The sequence below is a fragment of the Melopsittacus undulatus genome, chromosome 7 (genome assembly GCF_012275295.1).
Source record: "Melopsittacus undulatus isolate bMelUnd1 chromosome 7, bMelUnd1.mat.Z, whole genome shotgun sequence".
NCBI classification, from domain to species: Eukaryota; Metazoa; Chordata; class Aves; order Psittaciformes; family Psittaculidae; genus Melopsittacus; species Melopsittacus undulatus.
In genome coordinates, this window is record NC_047533.1 from 40,627,407 (window position 1) to 40,648,309 (window position 20,903).

General features: G+C 35.6%; 1 protein-coding gene across 2 annotated transcripts in view; it reads left to right on the plus strand.

The window, feature by feature from the left end:
• Window positions 1–20,903, plus strand: part of SPOCK3 (SPARC (osteonectin), cwcv and kazal like domains proteoglycan 3) — a 179,945-nt gene that overhangs the window by 127,032 nt on the left and 32,010 nt on the right. For both annotated transcript variants that reach the window (XM_034064685.1, XM_034064686.1), the window contains exon 6: window positions 1,886–2,000. In XM_034064685.1, coding sequence (XP_033920576.1) covers window positions 1,886–2,000 — 115 coding nt within the window. The remainder of the gene's footprint in view (window positions 1–1,885; window positions 2,001–20,903) is intronic.

The window sequence follows — 20,903 nt, forward strand, 5'->3', positions numbered from 1 at the left end:
AGGTTTGACTCCATAAGCTACTAAGATTGAATAATAAAAATTTTCAGATCTTAAAAAAGGAAGATACCTCTTTTTAACAGAAATACCTTTTAAATTTGTATTTGCAATCCATTCTGCTAGCTCTGAAGATTGTTTCAGGTACTAAAATACGAATTGTCATGCACTGCCTGGGAAGAGGTCTGGTGGGCATCATGGCTAATGCAAGTGCTTCCTTGTCCAGCCAGGTTAATTGTGCAGGGATGCAAAAGGTATTCAGTTTTTTCATAGTCAGCATAGACAGAGCTGTTCGCTGCGCTTCAATTTTCTGGTCCTTTAAGAGATACTGTTGCTCTTCGTATAGGTTTCAGTTGGAGCAGATCTGCTGTTTTGGTGTGATCTTTTTAGATTCTTTTAGCTTTGGTTAACCATGCCTTTTCAGCAAAAGGTAGCACAGTCAGAACTGAACTGTAATAATGATTTTATGTAAATACACAAAATTTGAGGTATTCTTTTCTCTCCTAAATGTCTTCCTTTTGGTATTGCCAGGATGAAAAAGGTATTTCAATGCAGTGATGTGATACAACTTGTGCTAGGTAGAGAGCTGCATGACAGTGTTACTGGGTTAGAAGTCTGACTGCATGAAAGGTGGATATAGTTCTGTAAATTCACAGTGTTCTGTAATCTCTGATCTGCATACTTTTGGAAACTTCAGGTGCTGTCTTTAAGGAGGCTCCTTTATTCTTACATAGCTACAATACTCCTCCTCCCTTCTTCTCTCTCTCTTCCCCCCTCCACCCCCACCCCTTCCACTCCCAGTTTAAGAAGAGACAGAACAACTTAAACTTTAGCTAGTTTGCCAGAAATACTGATAATTGTATAATGGAATTGCAGTAAACAGAAGTTAGATACCCAAACATAAGATGAGTCAAGGGAATACAAGGCACAAAGTCTGGAGAGATTGGTCTTCTGAAGTGCTGAGATGCATAGAATCTCAACTTAGTATTTTTGTTAATTGAACTGGTTTTCTGACTCCTACACTTACCTGACTAATGAGACATCTTCCATCTTTTGTTCAAGGATGAAGTGTTCTCCATAACCATCTCCTCCTGTCCTTTTCTGAAAAAGCTCTTTGTAGATATTTAACTCCCCCCCCCCCCATTGTGTTTTTTCTAATATTACATTGGCAAAACATCATACAGAAAGTTATGTCAAGAAATTTTCTTTTGTAATAAATTCAGCTTTTCAGTAAGAATTACAATGCTTACAGCAATGTTATTTTCTACATATGTGGTCTTTAACTGTTATTTTTATATGCTTGAAACAACAATTCCATTTCGTGGTTAGATTTAATTATTATATGGTTTCTGAATTGGAGCTGTAAGTAAACAGATCAGAGACATGCAAATTAATTTTTTTTTTATATTGGGAAAGGCTATCTGTCGCTGTGCAGAATTACATCAGGCAAAGCTTTCCATTTTATGTATTATGCTTTTTGCTGCTGTCATCTTAAAGGTAGAAATTAAGTGATAAATTCTGTAGCAATTCACTGTTAATTGCTTTTTTACTAATATTGAATTTTGTTGCCTTGTTTATTTGCTCATTTAATACAAATAAAAAACAATGTAGTCTACTTCATTTAACATGCATATTCAAATCAGTCTAACACCACAAGTGCATACATGCCTGAGTTGAGCCTGAAACTGTAGCCAGGTTAGGGAACAAAAACTTTGTAGCTTTATCTAATCCTCGATACAAAGACAGCACATACTGCAGAAAAAGTCTCTTACCATCTGTGTCTGCCGAGAGTTAAACACTTCATGAAAGATTGCTTCAAATTTCTTAAAGAGCTATAATTTTTATTATAAAAGATGTTTGTGTTAATGGTAGTCATTCTCTCTCCTTACAGTGCAAATTAGACTATCAAGCCTGTGTCTCAGGAAAACAAATCTCAGTGAAATGCGAAGGACGTTGCCCTTGCCCTCCTGACAAATCCACAAATGCAGGCAGAAATGATAGGAGAGGTAAGTGATGGCAATTTGTACAATATTTTTAACAGCTTGTTTCTAGAAGGAAGATTTTTGCTTAAGATTAATAAAGTAATTGCAAACACTGATTATTGTTGAATAAAACCATCTTTATTTTGTTCAAGGATGTTTTCTTTGCCATGGGTTTTGAAATGTGCCTACAGTAAAATACCGCTGTATTATTCAAGTGCAGCAATTGTAGTATGAGTTACTATTGTTTTTTACTCTAATACTCCTCAAGCTTCTTATGGCTGTACTTAAGACAAAGAAAATACCTTCCTGGCTCCTCAATGTTTTCAACTGAATATTCAAGAAAATGAAGTGTGACAGAAAAAAGGAAACTTAAAATGCCTTGTTACTGCTCAGAGGAGCAAGCAGTTCCACTTAAACTGTGGAACTATTAGTAAAGGCTGTCATACAAAAGTGAGTTTATCTTTGAAAAGGGTTTGGTAGGAATAAATCAGCTTCCTTTTGAACCATGCATAAGATTAGGCTGCTGGAAAATCTAGTTGTTTTGCACTGCTTCTTAGCCATTGCAGCTGGAGAAAAAAAAATGTAGCCATGTGGGTTTGTATTTAAGTGATTTCCAGGTGTCTATAGAAAGTTGTTGTTAAACAAGCATCTTTGCTGTCTTTGGCGCTCCAGAATAGAGAGCTATCATGGCATGAGGGTTTAGGCCACCGTGGACCTGAATTTGTCAAGAACAGCATGACTGAGATGACCACTGCAAACATTGGACTGTGTGCAGACATACAAGTCAATTAAAACTACTCTAAAACACTCCTTTAGGTCAATTTTTTGGTCTTCAGCAATATCACTGATTGTGTAATTAAATATTAATTGAATGTGTAATTAAATATTCCCTATGCTATAACCCCTCTGCAAAACAATACAGCCTTGAGATTTTTTTTTAAAGCATTAATTTACAATTACATGTAGTACCAATAAATAAATAGAGCTGTCACCTGCTTATATTGCCAGCCTGAATGAAAAGCATTTGAAGACCCAGCCTTACATGGTTAATGTGGCCCTTTTGATAACACATGTAGTATAACATTAATGCGGTTGCAGTTTTCTGCATGTTTGGCATAGATGTGGGGATATCTGCTTAGCAGTGGGCATGAAATAAAATCAAGGTAATGAGCTGAGAAGCATCTCTGTGAGTAGTAGGCCCATTATTGTCCACTGCTGTTTTTTTAATGTGCTATCATTTTCCTTGGTTTTTACCAAAATAATATTAGCATTTTCTCTTCTGGAAGCTGGTTCACCTGATGCAGTTGTTTTTTGTCTTTGTGTGTGTTCTTTCAAGTACATTCTTTTTTTTGGTACTCCTGTATTTAACACTAAAAACAATCAATAGACAAATTTTACTTGCTTCAACAAAATTGAATTGTTTTAATTAGGAATTAACTCCTAGGAATGAACTCTTCTTGAAGATTTATACTGCCAAGGGACCAAGATTACTTGTGCTTAGTTATGTAAAAGAGAAAGAAAAAAGATCCTGTATGGGTATGGGAATTAACACTATAATCCCATCCCAACAGATTGTCAGGGCAAGCAAAATACAGGGCTTTTCCACTACTGTATTTTACTGCAACACTGAAATTTGAATATCATTTCTTTACAAGGCCAAAGGCCAGGAGACATGAGAAATATAAGTGAGCTGAGTATCACTGCTGAAATATCGTCCATTATAGTAAGAGAATACAAAATTTGGTTTAACTTTTGTTTTAAGAATGTAATCATATTCTTTAAATGCAATTCCATGAAATGTTCTAGGCTGTATGTGCACATGTCAGTTATTTTGAATCCAAAAACGAAAGGGCTAAGAAGTTGATCTGAAGCTAGCTGTATAACTTAGTAAGAAAACAAATGAGAAAAAAGGACAAAATAAAAGAAATATCTTTCTTCATATTTTTGGTTTGGTTTTAGTTTTGAGACAGAAATAGGTAAAATCGTAAACTACAGCAGGTGCTCCAATAATTTTTCAAAAGAGAAATGAAAGAAAAACAAGCTTAGTGTACTGACATAAAAGAGAGGGAAAGTCTTGAGGTAGTGTTGGAGAGAAGAGTCACCCAAAGTTAGAAATAAATGCAGATGGGAAGAGAGGGATGACAGGGAGTTGCTTAGAAGCAGAATGAGAAAAAAAAGGAAAAATCAGAAAGAATGGGAGGCACCATCACTAGTGATAGAGATGTTAATTAAGACAAGTGAGGAAGCACTTGTAGGACCCTATCTTATTTTCCAGGCCTGGCCATTGTTCCATGTCCTATTTTCACCCTAATCTCTTTCAAGTATGTGCCAGGATTTGGTCTATCCAGGTCATACTAGCTTGCACAGTTGTGTCTGTAGGGATTTCCCTGAGCTGGAATGTGCAGGTCTTTATTTTCCTAAGCTCTTCTGAGTCTTTTTTTGCAGTGGTTATGTGGAAGCAGAAACTAAGAAGGCTTCTGTGTACTACCTGTATTGTGAGACTGGGGAGACTTCTGTCTCACTGACAGTATCTGGGTACCATTTTCTGCTCCAAATAGCAGTTACAATCGTTTTGCTCTGAAACATACTGAGCCTTTGCCTATTGTAGAAGACTATTTTTTTTGCTAGTCCTGCTGTTCAGTCTAATGGATAAGAGCAAATATGCATGATGCAAAGTGTAGGTTTACCAATTGCGTCACTGGGAAAAGGAGATGAGACCAGTCAATGGGGTAAATGCAGAAGCTGTGCTCATTTTTAAGGACACACGAAGTCCTGTTAACTTTAAGACTTAATTCTGCACACCTCATTGTGTTTTACCTTCTGGCAATTCAGATCACACACCCTTCCACCCATCCCCAGCTGCCAGAAAACAAGCACTGGATTAGTCCTCTTTTTGCTTCTTTTTTGGATATAAAGCATGCCTAGCTTCTGGTTTCAGCTATCTAAAATTAATAGGAACTTGTAGACCTACCATCTGCAGTGAAGCTCAGCCTATTCTGTAACTATAACAGGAAAGACAGAGTAAACAAGAACCTGCAGTGTATCTGGATACTGAAATTTGTTTTAAGAACAGATGAGATGAGAGCTTTTACTCAACTTGATTTCATCTCTTGCACCCACTCTCTCACCTTCCCACCCAGCACTGTGTTCACTAGATCTCAGCTTATCTTTCAAACAGGGAGGTCACTGCTGACCTGGGGCAGTCAGGCAAAAAATCATGTTGGTTTCTGCCATGCAGCTTCATGCAGTGCCTATTGGGTGTTTCTGGCCATGGTCCTTGGGAGTTCCCCTGCGTTTGGGTGAAAGCCTCTCATTCATATCCAGGATCTCTCTTCGTTTTCAGAATCTTTCCATCAGCCATGATCTTAAATTTCTTCTTTCAGAGACATCTTCTTTCTAGAAAGCCATTCTTCTTCCAGGACCCATCCTTCCAGTCCCTACTACCCGCACTATCCTTGCCGTGATTTTCCTAACCTAAATAGTCTGTACACAGAGACACAATTCATAATCAGTCTTCTGTAATTTCTGTTCTGTGTCAGTTTATTTAATGAAGGATTCAGGAAATGCAGCTTATGTCAGTATTTACACAAGTCCATACCAGTTGCAGCGAAGAAGTAGCGACCTTATGCTTGAGGGCTCAAAGTTCAATTTTAAGACATCCACAGACCTACATGCACACTTACCTGTTAGTGTGCACATTTAAAACTATTCTTTCACATACTGCAATAGCACATTTGTTTGAAGTTTTGTTACATTTTTTTAGTAATATACAATTCACCAACTACATCTTTCAGTAGTTTAAAGTAAATTAAAGTAAAAATAAAAAATTACAAAGCTTTTAACAATTGGCTATTTTGACTTTATTTAAATCATGTTTCCTTTCAGCTAATTTGAGATTAAAATATTAATAGGAAAATTTCTTTGAGAAAACTTAGGTGACTTTATAATAGAGAAATAAAGGTGAAGGAGATAAGGCTTTTCTATTGGAATGTTTTCTTGTCTCATTAACAGATTTTAATTTTCCTTAATTTGTTCCCTTCAAAAAGATGGGGTTTAGAACAAAAATAGTTTTATAGAGTGCTCTTCTGTCATTTGGCACTTTTTCCTAATTTAAACTTATATTTTTCTTCCATTGTGTCTTCTAGTCCACTGCTGAGTCATGTTTGATTTGCACTGAATTGTTTTGAAGCCTCTGAATAAACACTCAAATTGACAAATTTGTGTAATATGAGTATATATTGACAGCATTCTTCAAAGAAAAAAAAATACCAAGTTTTAAAATCTGGTTGAAAAAATGAGGTTGTGGGTGAATTTTTCAAGTTCTTAACTCATTTCAGGGCTTTGGTATGCTAATTTTACATCCTATTAGAAAAAAGAAAAAACTTTTGAGTTTTGTGATCTTAATGGTTGGAAAACAGCAAGAACAAAAAGTGGAACGAATGGGTTCACAGCTGAATTTTCTGCTTCACAATAAGGTTTTATTTTGCAGGTTAATATATTCAAAATATTTTCTCAAGTGCATGAGCTTCTTTTGATGTTAAAGAACATCATTAATGACTGTTGCAATTGCCTGACAAACACAGTGATACCTTGGCATTATCCCAGAAGCACTGTCTTGGTTTTTAGTTTATTTAGTGTTGCTTTTGATATTTTGAGTTTCTAACAAAATGCATTTCTCTATGGCAGTGTACTCATATTCTGAAATAAGTGTTGACAATCCATTTACTGAACATGACATACTGGCTTGAAATCTGTTACAATTTATATTTTTTGAGTATATATTGAAACGGTCCTCATTCATAGATAGCAGATGTTGCTTCATTCCTTGCATTGTATGTGATATAATTCAAAAGATACGATAAAAACCTTTAGTGAATAAAGCTATCCTCAGAAATGTTTTTAACAAGAGCCTCTAGATATATAATGGAAAGTTTGGGTTTTCTTCTCTTTCAGCATGAATGAAAAGGGAAAAAAACCAACCTCAAACATATTATAAAGGTTACACAAACCTTTCTGCTTCAGGGTTCAACTTAGTGCAGTGACTTTAGCCATTCTAATTATAATGAAATTATTCTGAAAATATGTCTGACCTACTGTATACTCTTATACCACATTGACCTCTCCTGCTAACTGTAGTTTTCTGTTAATTTCTACAAAAGTTTACTAAATATCTTGTTATATAAATGTGGAAAAATAATCCTGAATATCCTTTAGGCTCTACTAGAGAGAAAATTATATACCGGTAAGCTTAATTAAGAGCTTGCTAGATGTGAACGCTTGAGTACATGCCTCACCAAATAAAGTCAGAATTTGATTTATGATGTTCATAGCCTAAGCTGTAGTTAGAAAAAAGATAAGAAAAAGAGGGAAAATCAGTATATTACATAATTGCCAAGCAATTTATTTTTGCATTAAATGGATGAAATGTCTTTACCTGTTTGTATGCTTTCATGTTTAGGCCTGGCAAGCATTAAAATGTTACTTGGTTTAGTCTGCAAAGTGCATTTGCTTCTTAGTTTGTATCTTGCATGCTCTAGAAGGCCAGGTTTATTAAGAGTTTTTGTTAATTTAGAAGGAAGAATGAATGTCAACAGCAAAATCCTCAGTTTTTAATAGCAAAAAAATATTAGTTCAATACATTCCAGGAAAAAAAATATGGACAAGTAAAAGTAATTTTTTCTGTTATTTAATTCTCATGGTATAGGTCAAGAACCATGTTGTCTTTTTTCTACATGAAGAAATAAGGTAATCTGGAGAATGAGAAATAAGGACATAAAATGTTAACTGTGTTTACTTATTAAATATCATTTAATGTAATATATATGAGGCTTATATATGTATAATCCTTTACATTTTCCAGCTGACTAAAAAAGAAGTTCTGACTTATATGGGATACTGGTTGAGAAGTCAGGGTAGGACTGTCATGAGCCAAGATTTGGATTCATCTGTAATCTCTTTCTGTATGAAATTTACCTTATTTCCAGTCTTAATATTTCCTTGTATTTCTTTTTTACTAACATTGTACTTACTGCTAGCTGAGGTATGTCAGACTAATGATCTTAGATGGGTAAATATTTTTTAGGACAGTAGAGGTTTGTGGACTGAGGAGTTTTATACCCACCTTCCAGAAAATAATAAGGTAAGGTCCCAGCAAACAGCCTTCTCTGTGATCAGCTGTAGCATTTGACATCTCAAAAGCTGCAGGATGATGCAGAGGAAGGAATTTAATCAGTTTCAGAAATAAAGTTGTTAAAAATCCATTCAGAAACTGAGACAGAAAGAGATTATTAACTCTGCCTTAAATGTTGCTACATTTATTGCATCATTGTGGACATTTTGTTTCTCATTTACTTGGTGCATAGGTTATATAAAGGCCTATTGAGTAAGTCAAAACCAAAAAATGTATAAGAGAGTAGTAACAGTTAAAACCTTCAAGACATGAGATGGTGTTGCTTTATGGTTTTGGTTGTTTAGTTTTTCTTGCCTGGACCAATACCTGGGGTGTGCTTCTTCGTTGTTACAGTACACTCACTAAACATGTTTGGAATGCCAGGGCAACAGGTGGGTATATGGCTAATGACTCTACGGTCAAAGACTTTCCAATGGTATGTAAGAAAAGCATCCTCTGTCAGTTGACATCAATTTGCTTTACTCTAGAGTACATACATTGTGAAAGTTTAATTTTCGTTAAATCCAAAAAGCTTGCCAGAGTGCCTGTGTTTTATGTCCCTGATGAGCTACACTAACACTGTGATAAATGTGTGCCAAGACATAGCCAAGATCCTGATCTCCCAAACAGTCTGTTTCACATATTTGGCTGATGTGTGCTGCAGCATCCTCCTGTATTGTGTCTTTGTGTATCTTTCTCATGGTAACAGTTCTACCCTGACACCCAGTGAAGATACATCTGGGACATGCACTCATACCCAAAAGCTCAGAATCAGTTGAAGTTCTTGCAGGCTAGATGAAAAAAAGCTGCAAAACTGTGGTCAAAATAAGTAATATCAATTTTCATTAGCTGCTGAAATAGAAGAATTTGCTGTCAACAATTTTTTAGTTAATTTTTAATAAATCCTGTAGTAAGAGCTCACTTGAGATATTTTCACAAAAATAACAGAGATAGACTTATATTAATGAACAAAAAAAAGGGATTATCTTTTTCTGATCGTCCGTGGAGTACTATAGGGGTAATATAAGAAGCTGCTACTCTTTGAGTCTAAGCCTTTGGCAGAAAGAAGTTAAAAGGCAACTTTACATGCTGGAAGTATTTTCAGTTAGCATATCTGAAAGACTTTAATCATAGAATATAGCTGCTCTCTCAGCTGCATCCTATTTTATACTGAATACTGACGAATTGTTAATTGCTATGGAGAGGTAAGGATAAGTAACAGCAGGATTAAAGAGGCTGTGGATTCTGTTTCATGTTGTGTGCATCAGTGCTTGAAAAACAAATATAGGGACTCTTTAAACAAATAGCAAAACAGCACTTTCCCAAATCCTCTTATTTTATTTACATGGCAGCATCTTCTCAATACATGACCTCAGCCACTCTTCATACAGTACAGGTATAGATGCCAAAAAAGAGCTTTTGTTTTGTTTACGTTCAAAGAGAACACTGAATGGTTTCTAGATCTCACAAATAAAAGATTTACAGCCAAAAATAACATTTGTGTTAAGTTGTTAATCTCTACTTTGTATTATTACCTTTCAAGGACAGATAGTGCTATTTTGTAATTCCCTTTTTCTCTTCTGCAAGGTTAACTCCAGGATATCAGTAAAATAAAATCTGCGTCCAAACATCCAACATACAGTAGACCCATCATTAGGCCTGCTGTCGTCAGTAATTAGTTATAGGGTAGCCAGGAGAAGCCATTTATATGAGACAGTGAGCAAATTTCCCATCTATAAGATGAAGAAGTTCTTGCCATGTGGTTAAGGTTAATATTTAACATTCGGACCTCAAGACAAAAAGAAGAGGCTACATAAAATTATTGTTATGTTATAGTGCTGTTTGAGGTTATCAATGCATATGTTAGTATGATTTAAAATATTTCCTAAAGATCTAATTATAGCTGCTAATTTTATGCTGCCATGCTTCTGTGGAAAATAAGTTGACTTGCCTATAAAAAGAAGTATGAAGAGAAGCATGCTGGTTTTCACCATAGAGAAACTACTCTCAGTTGTTAACTTTCTGTGAAGAATATGTACAATAAATAAGAAGGAGGTGGTCTCAATAGTTTGGCAGTACAGACAGTGGCAATGTTTTATACATGTGAGTTTTATGTGCCTTAGGTGATTGTCAGCTTTTTAGTCTACTGTTTTTCTTACCCATATATTTCCGATTCAGTAAAATATTTTGTTATGTAATTGCTACTACAGTTCTATAGAATGCAACAATAACTGAAAACATCTATACTTTTTTATTGCTTTTCACCAGAAAATTTTGCTGATTTTTCTCAAAATAGTCTTTAGATGAATTCTGAAGTACAAGTGCACAGCTATCAGTTCAGTACTCACAGCCAAGAATTTACGTGATCTGGTTTTGATGCATATGGTTTGAGACTGATGTCACAATGGGCTGACCACAGAAGTCAAATCTGGGCTAGTATTTCTGCTGTTGCCTTTACTACTGGCAGCAGTGTGAATCTTGCCATTGATTTAAGTGTAAACAGGCTCTAATATCATGACTCAGTTTCTTGTTAGAGGAAAATACATTATTTATAGGCAAGCTTTCTTACTCTACTAATGTTTCTGAAACCTTTTGTGATTTTAAAGATGCTACAAAACTAAAATGTATTATTATATATCCATTTTAGTTCTTTAGAGGGTATTGACATAACAGTAAATGTCCATTTGCTTTTATTGTTTTTTATACTATAATACATACTATTCACTTTTAAATCTCAAAGCTGATCATTTTAGACCTATATCTGTCTAGGCATGCAAGTTAAAATATTGGTTTTCACTTTGCTTTATTCATTATATACTTTTTCAGTAATGTTGAGCAGTAAGTATATGTTATATATAAATAGAAGCTGTTTGAAGGTAAAGGGAAAATTGAGGCACTGTAGATTTTTATACTGTGAAATTCAGTCAGGGTAATTTATTGAGAGTCTCTTTTTTTCCTCTCTTGTATGTAAGGTGAATTATAGACCATTTGTACTTGATCTTTAATAGGGAATACTATGGTTTAATCAGATTTTGTTGCTTTAGTATCTTTATTTTTATAAATATTAGTGTATTTCTAACATAGTAGATTGATAATCTTATCAAGAATTAATTTATATCTGTAAATTCTTTCTATCTGACATGATAGGGAATTTACTAGCAAAAAATATAGTATTATTGTATTTGTAAAAGACTTTTATTTAATATTCATTACTCCATGTAATAACATAAACTTAATGGAGCCAATTTTATTGTTTGTTCCTTCAGTGTTAAGATAAATTTTCTGCATGAATCTTCTTTAGATTCTTGAGCAAGACTTTTTTTTTTCCTTTTCTTTTTTTTTTGCTTGGGTGATGCTGAGCCAAGGAAAATTGTCAGCAGTATCTTCTTTCATTAATCAAACTCCATGTTAAGACTTTCTAAAAAGAGACTTCTCCATCATAATTAGTAGTAATCTAATGTAGTATGATTAATAACAACCTAATGTGGTGTAGAATGACAGAGAATGTGTTTGGAATGAGAAGGCATATCTGATGGCATGTCCCCTGGTCCCTTTGTCATCTAGCCTGGGGCTTAGCCAGACCACACCACGTACCCAGGCTTCCTTCCCCTGGAACCCAGGGAAATGTTGGAAGTGAGGGGTGTAGGCAGCTTGACAAGTGTTGTCCATGTGTATTGTGGAGAAGCACACCTGAACTTGGCAGATGGTAAACGTTGAAGACCCCACAGTTCGGTCATGTGGCTCAGACAAAGCAGTAAAAGGTGTGAGAAAGACAAAGGGCCTGTAACTGTGTTTAAAGGATGGGAAATGGAGATACAGCTTTGTAACATAGCGATAGGCTGTAGAGGTAACACCATTCACCATTTCTGTTTCAAATGCATGTGTTTCTCCTGGGATTTCAAACTACTCTTGCATGGAGCAGGGTGTATTCACTTTGTTTTAAATGCCTTTATAGTTCAGAAAAAGGTAACTAGGACTGTTTAGATATTAATAGGTGACCTTGGCTAAAAAGAATTTTTTGTTTGCTTTATGTTCTTAAGGGGTTAAAATATTTGGGAACAAGGGATAGAAATATATCACAGAAAAGAAGTGATACCATAAATGCAAGTGGAACAATGAGGGAGATGTGTTCTAGTAACTTGACTTACAAGTAAGAAATGAAGGCTTAAGCGTAGACTGTCCATTTTATATACAGTACAGTTTATATAAAATAAAATTAGAATGCTAGGAACTTTATGCTGTGTTTATGAGAAATAAACGCTGTAACACTGCAGAACATATTCAAGAATGCTGTGAAAAAGAACATTTTACTGTTGTGAGGATTAAGTGAAATCCTTAGAAAGGATTGTTAGCTAAGTGCTTGTTGTCAATATTACAGAAAGCTGTAATTCCAAATGGAAAGCTGGAATATTACGTGACCATTTGATATGGGTATGTAAGTCTTTGTTCACAATTCCAAGTATCTTTCCAACAGTAGTCTTCTTCAGAATCAATTTGCTTTTCCTCTAGGCTGCTTTGTTGCTTCCAAGTCTTTCCACTTTCTTTGGCTGCTTTTGGCAGTGTTGGATACTCAATTCTACACAGCTTTATCAAGTACAGGTATATAATGTTTCCAAGTTTTCATTTCAGTGAAAAGTTCCTCTGTGTCAAGGTTGTGGAAAGCAGTTCTAGCCTGCTCTGGTGGCCTGCACTTTTAGAAGTTGCTTCTTATGTTTCCTCTTTTACCAGCAAATGGGCATTTAGCCATCAGATCTGGCCTTGTATTAAATATATTTGAATAATGCAGTTTATAATTTCCAGGTGTCTAAAATAATGTGAGTACTGCATCTCTGCTCACTGTGTGTTTTCATCACAAGACACCAAGGCCATGTATGTCCTGTGCCAATGATGGCTTTGAAAATGGGTGTACATGTTTGAGGATTGGCATTCCTTGGTGGCCTTGTCCATCAGGTGCATAGGGAGCAATTTCAGGGTGAACTTCCTAGATTTCATCTCAGGCAACACTAGCTGGTTCACTACAAACCAGTATGTGAGAGTGATCTTACACATGAGATGGACACCTGAAATGTCTTATTTTTATTATTTTTTATTAGTGCTTGATTTCTGTGGGACTGTTCAGACCTTCAGAGCCATTTAGATACTGGTTCTACTTAGGTAAAGACTTAGTATATACAAGATGAGTAATTAGTCATTCAGAGTTATTTTCTTACTACTACAAAGTATTAATATAGTTCACAACAGATTTCTCTGTAGGAGATTGCTTTAAATTGATTTATAATGGAAATTTTTACTAGCCTGGTTGATTTCTTTATTTTGGTTCCTCTTGTTTTTTACTAAGGGGAAAATCTCATAGTAAATGTGCCTTTAGAGGCAAAAATGTTACCTTCAGTGTATCATCCTGTGGTTTCATGCATACTACTGCAAATTTAAGGAGTTAGGTAAGCCATTATGGTGAAAGAAGATTATTAATGCTATTTAATTTTATGTTTGATAATCATTAACTTTAACCTAGGCCATTAAACAATTCACAATCAATTTCAGTCCTACAGTCCCCAAAACATCCACAGAGTTAGGAAAGTTTAGTCTGTGTAACAAAACAAACTCTATTAAACTATTTTAGAAAGTCATGAGAGCATGCTTTTTTTTAGGGTATGTTCATTATCTTATTTTGCTCTCTGCCGACCAGCCTTTAAGGATTGTAAAACTGGAAGATAAATATAGTCCAGACCATTAAAATGGTGTTGCATTCAATTATAATGTCTATAATTACCTTAATTATGTGAATGAAGGAGCTTTGCCAATCTTATGATACATTAAAGGCTTTAGAATTGTGTCACAGTAGTTGTATTGAGACTAAATAACCAAAGAGATGCAGATCAAATGCTAAGTATCTGGATCAGCATTATCTTTCTGTTCATGCGATGTATGAATAAGCTAACAGGATGCTGCTGTTTGTATCTCAATTACTGATGAGATGGTAATATTTCTTACTGAATCTATTTTTATACCATCAATGTGCAGTTATATTTCAAAATGTTTCATTGCTCATCAATAGGAGATGACAAAATCTTGCAGCAGTTTCTCCTGGAAGGCATGCTAAGGTACATGAAAAACAACAAAGGGCTTGGTGACAGCCAGCATGGCTTCACTAAGGGGAAATCCTGCCTGACCAATTTGGTGGCCTTCTATGGTGGGGCTACAGAACTGATGGACAGGGGTAGAGCAGCTGATGTCATCTACCTGGACTTGTGCAAAGCCTTTGACACTGTCCCACACAGCATCCTTGTCTCTAAATTGGAGAGACATCAATTTGATAGGTGAACCACTCGGTGGATAAAGAACTGGCTGGGATGGCCGTATGCAGAGACTTGTGGTCAATGGTCCAATGTCCAGCTGGAGACCAGTAATGAGTGGTGTCCCTCAGGGCTGCATCAAAAGGAGCATGACCAGCAGGTCGAAGGAGGTGATCCTGCCCCTCTACTCTGCTCTCATGAGACTTCACTTGGAGTATTGTGTACAGTTCTGGTGTCCTCAACATAAAAAGGATATGGAACTGTCGGAACAAGTCCAGAGGAAGGCCACAAGGATGATCAGTGGACTGGAGCACCTCCCATATGAAGACAGTCTGAGAAAGTTGGGGCTGTTCAGCCTGGAGAAGAGAGGGCTGCGTGGAGACCTCATAACAGCCTTCCAGTATCTGAAGGGGGCCTGCAGGGATGCTGGGGAGGGACTCTTCATTAGCAACTGTAGTGATAGGACAAGGAGTAACAGGTTAAAACGTAAACAGGGGAAGTTTAGATTGGATATAAGGAAAAAATTCTTTACTGTTAGGGTGGTGAGGCACTGGAATGGGTTGCCCAGTGAGGCTGCGAATGCTTCATCCCTGGCGGTGTTCAAGTCCAGGTTGGACAGAGCCTTGGGTGACATGGTTTAGTGTGAGGTGTCCTTGCCCATGGCAAGTGGGTTCTTAACTAGATGATCTTAAGGTCCTTTCCAGCAGTAACTATTCTATGATTCTGTGACAGCTAAAAAATACTTTTATCAGGTAATTTTTTTAAGTGGTTTATTTTACCCTCCTGCTTATTTTTAGAAGGTAGAACATGTGGTGCCAAATGTATAACTTACTGCTGAGTTATTTTTTCCTGTAATTGTGTCAGAGTTAATTGGATAGTGAGGGTACTTGAGATCCTTAGGAAACTCCGGAATGAACTGATGATCATTCAGTAGTGTTCTGAAGGAGTACTGGATCAGTGAGTTTGACTGAATTGTCTTCAAGTAGGATGTAAACCCAGTGGTATTTAAAAAACATGTTTTGTGTCCAATTCCCCATAGCAGTAATTGAATCTTTAGTAGTTTAATATCCTGTTTACTTCACATCTTCAACTGTGTTATCTCTACGTTCCCTGTTAAATAGTTGCAGCATGACTTTTCTGAAGATACTCAGTTTTAATAGCTGGTAGAATTTTGAGATTTTCTCTATGATAATAATATCCTTTAAAAGCCAGGGTTTTAAAAGTCTGTCTTTGGCAGCTATTGTTAATGTTTCTATAGTTACTGCACTGAAATTGGCAGAAAGAAAATATGCTAATGACAGAATTAATGTCCTGGTGACAGGAAGTCACTTTCTGAATTGTTTTTTTGTTACCTTTTTTTTTTTAATTATGCTTGTTGGATTTCAGGCAAAATTTTAAACATCTATGTTTTGAAGCTGACCTCTGTCATGAAAATTAATTTCTATTTAAGCTAAATTCAAGCAAATACACCAATAACTTATTATGCATGAAGAAAGTCTCAGTTCATATCATCAAGTCCTTACTTGATTACACAATTTCCTCTTTCTTCCAAAAATTAAAATACAATAATTTCTTACACATAAAAGTACAAACTTTGACTAAAAAACTTGCAGACCTCTTCTGAGACAGAAGAACAATATTGATTTACTGTTTCACTTTTATTTTCTCTGCATAAACATTTGAACTCTCACAATTGAGAATCACTGGTTTTTTGGTTGGTGTAATATTTTGAGGCACTAGGGGAACATTTATGTGGCTAGTGCATATCCACTGATGGACAGAAAATGTTCATTTGTGCAGTGAAGGTATGATGACACTCAGGCTGTGTTTGTGTGTTTTCATGCCAGGTTACTATAGCTTTACTCAGAGTCTTGTAAGAAATGTTAGACCAATTTGTGCTTGTATCAGCATGATCTAAATTTATTTCAGGTGGTATGATTTTTATCTCCACTGCTTACACTACCAAGAAGGCAGATTTTTCTATTTATAAATTAAAAATAACTGTTTGTGTACCCTTAATGAAACAGCTTTATAAAAACTTATATTAATAAAATTATTAGATAGATGCTCTGAGGCTCCAATTATCATAATTACCCAACTGTGTTGCCTTTTATTTTGCTTCATAGAATACAATATTAATTTTGTTCTTGATATCTTAATTTTACATCCCAGATGCAGGCTACTTGACATGTCAGAAATCCTCTAGATAAAACACTTAAGTCTTCGTGGGAAATGAAAAACCCAGCTTCTTCCCTGCAGGCACCAAGATCCATGAAATTAACTGTGGCATCTGTTTTAACTGTTGTTCCTGCTGATACTGCAAGATCAAGTGCTATAGCCACCTTCCATGCAAGCATCAGCAGTTGTTCAGTTGTATCAAATTGTAAGCTTTGGTTCATTAGCGTGGTGGCACCTTTATAATAATCTGAAAGCTAAAGGAAAAGCATCCATCTTTAAAACATAACTACCTCCTAAAATTAAATGGCTTTGAAAAACAGGTTTGTATTGTGATATACTAGTACTGAAATGTGCTCTCTGGGGGGGGGGGGGGAAATAATCTTATATTTACCTTTAGTAAGAGTGCCAGACGAGTCAGAAGAAATCACGCTTTGATATATATCAAATAACAATTTTTGCCAAAATTGTTTGCATTATTTATCCTGTTTATAATAGAAGCCTGTTATAAATTATTGAGATTCTTAAAAACGGGAGAGCAGAAACTAATGAAACAGTGAAAAATGAACCAGAGTGAAGTTTCAATAATAAGAAACAGGGACAACTTGTTGCTAATACTTTTGTCCCTGGCAAATTCAAGGAGAAACTTAGCAGGCCTTGTTCTTATCACCTGTCAAGTGAAGTAAAAGGAAAAAGGAGAGTAACAAATTCAGGATCTTGGTTGTTGTGTTGCACTCTGTTTGAATCTGATACCTGATTTTGGTTGGTTATGAAGACCTGTGAAAGAGAAAAACTTTTAAAAAGTGGTCTAAGAACTACGTATATCTATACTTAAGGAATACCAAGGTAGTTGACTGTGCCTCTCTGTGCAAATGTATATATTCCTCCTTCAGCCAAAACATAAAGAAATGCAGTCTGACATCACATTTTTAAGAAACAAGAAATATGTAGTTTAGCATATAACATGAGATATAATCATGAAAATGTGATTTATAGTTCAAAATGTATTTGTCACAATTTTTTATCATTTTAAAATGGTAATAAAAATCCATGCATTTCCTAGAGAGCTTGATACAATTTATAGTGGTTATTAGATGTTAACTTATATTGGAGTTCCTAATTATGAGTGATGTCTTGGATAAAAAAATACTGTTTATATGCACATGCAATGCAAAAGTCTGTAATGCTTATATTTAAGCATTTTATATATAGTGTATATATATAAAAATAAATATCAGATCTATATGCTAAACACAAATAGATCTTTTCCAGTAACAACTACAGCATTGAAATTGGTTTGTGTAACTGAACGTTGTGATTTACTTGGAGAGCAATGTAACCACATGCAAGATAAATGAAAAAGTATAATCAGTAGTAGTAGTCCATAAACCTAATGTATATTTTCTGTACCTTGAGATCATTAAAAATGTTTGCAAGTAATAAAGCCTGCAAAACAGCTTTTACCTTCCCTATGTTTTAGCCACAGTGATGTAACATTCAGTTTAATCTGACATAAGCTTTTTAATAGGCTAATGATTTATTTTTGACATTTGGACGAAGGACACAGGAGCCTCAGAAGAAATGTTTGCATTCTTAGCCATATATATTTATCTGTAGAAGTAAGTTGACTATACACAGCCTAAGGAGGAGGTTACACTGAATTTCATTACTACAGAGGTCATCAGGTAATTGCCACATCTGCTATTCCTTGTTGCTTTTGCTCTACCTCTAAGCAAGATTTCTTCAGTCTGGAAGAATTCCCCTTTTGCCATTTAGGACTTATGTAATGGAAATAGAAATGCCTATGTCCATTAAGAAGGCATTTGCACAGAGATTGATGGTGTTGCCATGCATTTTTTAAGCACTAAGCAGATAGCCAATCCATATGTGCACATCAGTTGCACTGCATATGCAGTGAATCTGGTGCATCACAGATGCTTGCAGCTTAATGACTTACGGCTTGTATTGTAGACTTTTCTGGGACAGATGAACGTGAAATGGCCTGGTCAGAGATGCTGCTTTTGTTCTGATACGGTCTGATACTCTGTTTTTATACCTTGAGTTTTAGGATAGATAAAGAACACAACTGTAACAAATTGAAATACAGTAACCCTTGTTCTGTTTAAATTAGCAGTTCCAGTGTATCGTGTAGAGGCAGGCACAACTTATTCTTGTTATATAAAACTGGAATCAAACATTATAAGCACTCATAAACATTATTCTGAATGATGAGAAATCCCTTTTGCAGTGGAAGTCAAAGAGTAACTATGAAAACAAAGTGCATCTCCCTATTGTGATCTTTGTAGTATAACAAACATAAAATACTGATTGTAAGGTTTTCAAGGAACTAGTGCATAAGGGAATACTCCAAGACATAAAAAGAATCCAATATAGGGAGTTTAAATTATTTTTTATATTAGTGAGTATCACTAATGTCTTATTTTTTTGTTGTCAGCCTCTCAGTGTAAAACTGCATTTTTTTATTTATTTATTTTAACTTTTGAGTATGCTTATGAAATATCAGAACGTATAAAACTGGACGTCTTCACTGTTTTCTTGCATCTTCCACTGCTATAAGGAAAACTGCTCAGCATCTTACCATTCCCTAGAAAAAAATGTTTTACATTGTAATATTTAAAAAAAAATACATATGATTTTGCTCCAGAACAAAAATCTCTCAGTAGCAGTGTAATAGTTGTAAAAGTTACTTTGATACAGAAATATGTGCAAAGTGACAAAAACTTCAATTCACAGAAAACTTTTAAAGACCAAAGTGATTAAATGGGACACCTGTATTAGGTGTTGTACAAGTAACTATATTTTTCATTATCTCTTAACACTTCAAAATGTGAGAGACTGAAGAAAAACAGCTTTGAAGGGGGAGAAAGGTTAAAAAAAAAAGGAAAAAGAAAATGTTGAGTAGCAAGGAGATGATTCTTTAATTATGCCTTTGGCTTGGAAGTGAAGTTTTGTGCCCACTAGGCACGTGCTTGGCTGCCTTGTGTTGAAAGAAGAGAGGAAAGGAACTCCTTGGGGTTTTATGTCTCAGTTCAAACATATATTTATATTCGTACCGTATGCTGAAGATTTTACCCCTTTTTTTGTGTGTGTGGGGAGGAGAGGGGGGAATGAGGAACAGTTAGAAAGTAGATACATAATGTACCTGGGTGACCACCTTTCAGAGAGGTTTTGGAGAATTTATGTGAACTGCTTCCCTGCAGGCTGTTATCACTGCCTATATCCTCAGGAAATTTCTTCTGATTATCATCACTGTTGAGTGACTGAATAATCAGAGGAGCTGTTGCCTACAGCTTATTCACAGCTGATTGATGTCAATGTCTTGAAAATGTCAGTTTCTGTTTCCTTTAATAATGCCTACTAAGATACCTATCTAACTGACGTATTTGGGTTTAAAGCTGTGATGACATTCAGTATTAATTTATTTTGTTTTGCTAAGCTATTTACTTATGTCAAATATTTTATACAGCGATGTTACAGCGGTAGGGGCAGCATTATTGAGTTTAAGGGATCAGGTATTGTACACACTGCTCCCTCACACTGACTCATGTTGAAAGAAACAGTATTACTAAGTAATGTCAGGTGCAGGTATAAATGGGGAGAGGAGTGGCTGGAAAGCAGCCCTGCAAAAAAGAATCTGGAGGTGCTGCTTGAAGCAGGCTCTATATGACTCAGCAGTGTGTCCTGGCAGCCAACAGAGCAAACTGCGTAACACAGCATGATCAGTTGGTCTAGAGAGGTGATGATCCCAATGTATTCAGCATTGGTGCATCCTCACCTTGAATACTATGCACAGCTGTGGGCCCCATAATGTAAGAGGAATGTGAAGGTCCTTGAGTGTGTCCAGAGGAGGTCAGTAAAGCAGCTGAAAGGTCTAGAAGGCATGTCCTGTGAGGAGCGGCTGAGGACTCTGGGCTTTTCTAGTTTGGAAAAAATGAGGCTAAAGGGGCAACTTATCGGTATTGAAGAGGATTTTCTACAATGCCCTTAACAATATGCTTTAACTTTTTGGTCAGTCCTGAATTTGTCAGGCAGTTGGACTAGATGATCTCTATAGGTCCTTTCCAACTGAAATAGTCTATTCTAATCTAAGTAGGGATTATTTTAATCTGATTGCTAAATCATTATTCTATTTCTGAATCTGTCCCCTTTCTTGTTTAATAGATTTGCCACAAATGCAGTTTAACATGTCTTGAGGCATCAACAGCAAAACTCATAAATTTACTTTCTAGTGTCTAGAAAGTATTTTTTTAATTCTGAGCCTCTACAGGT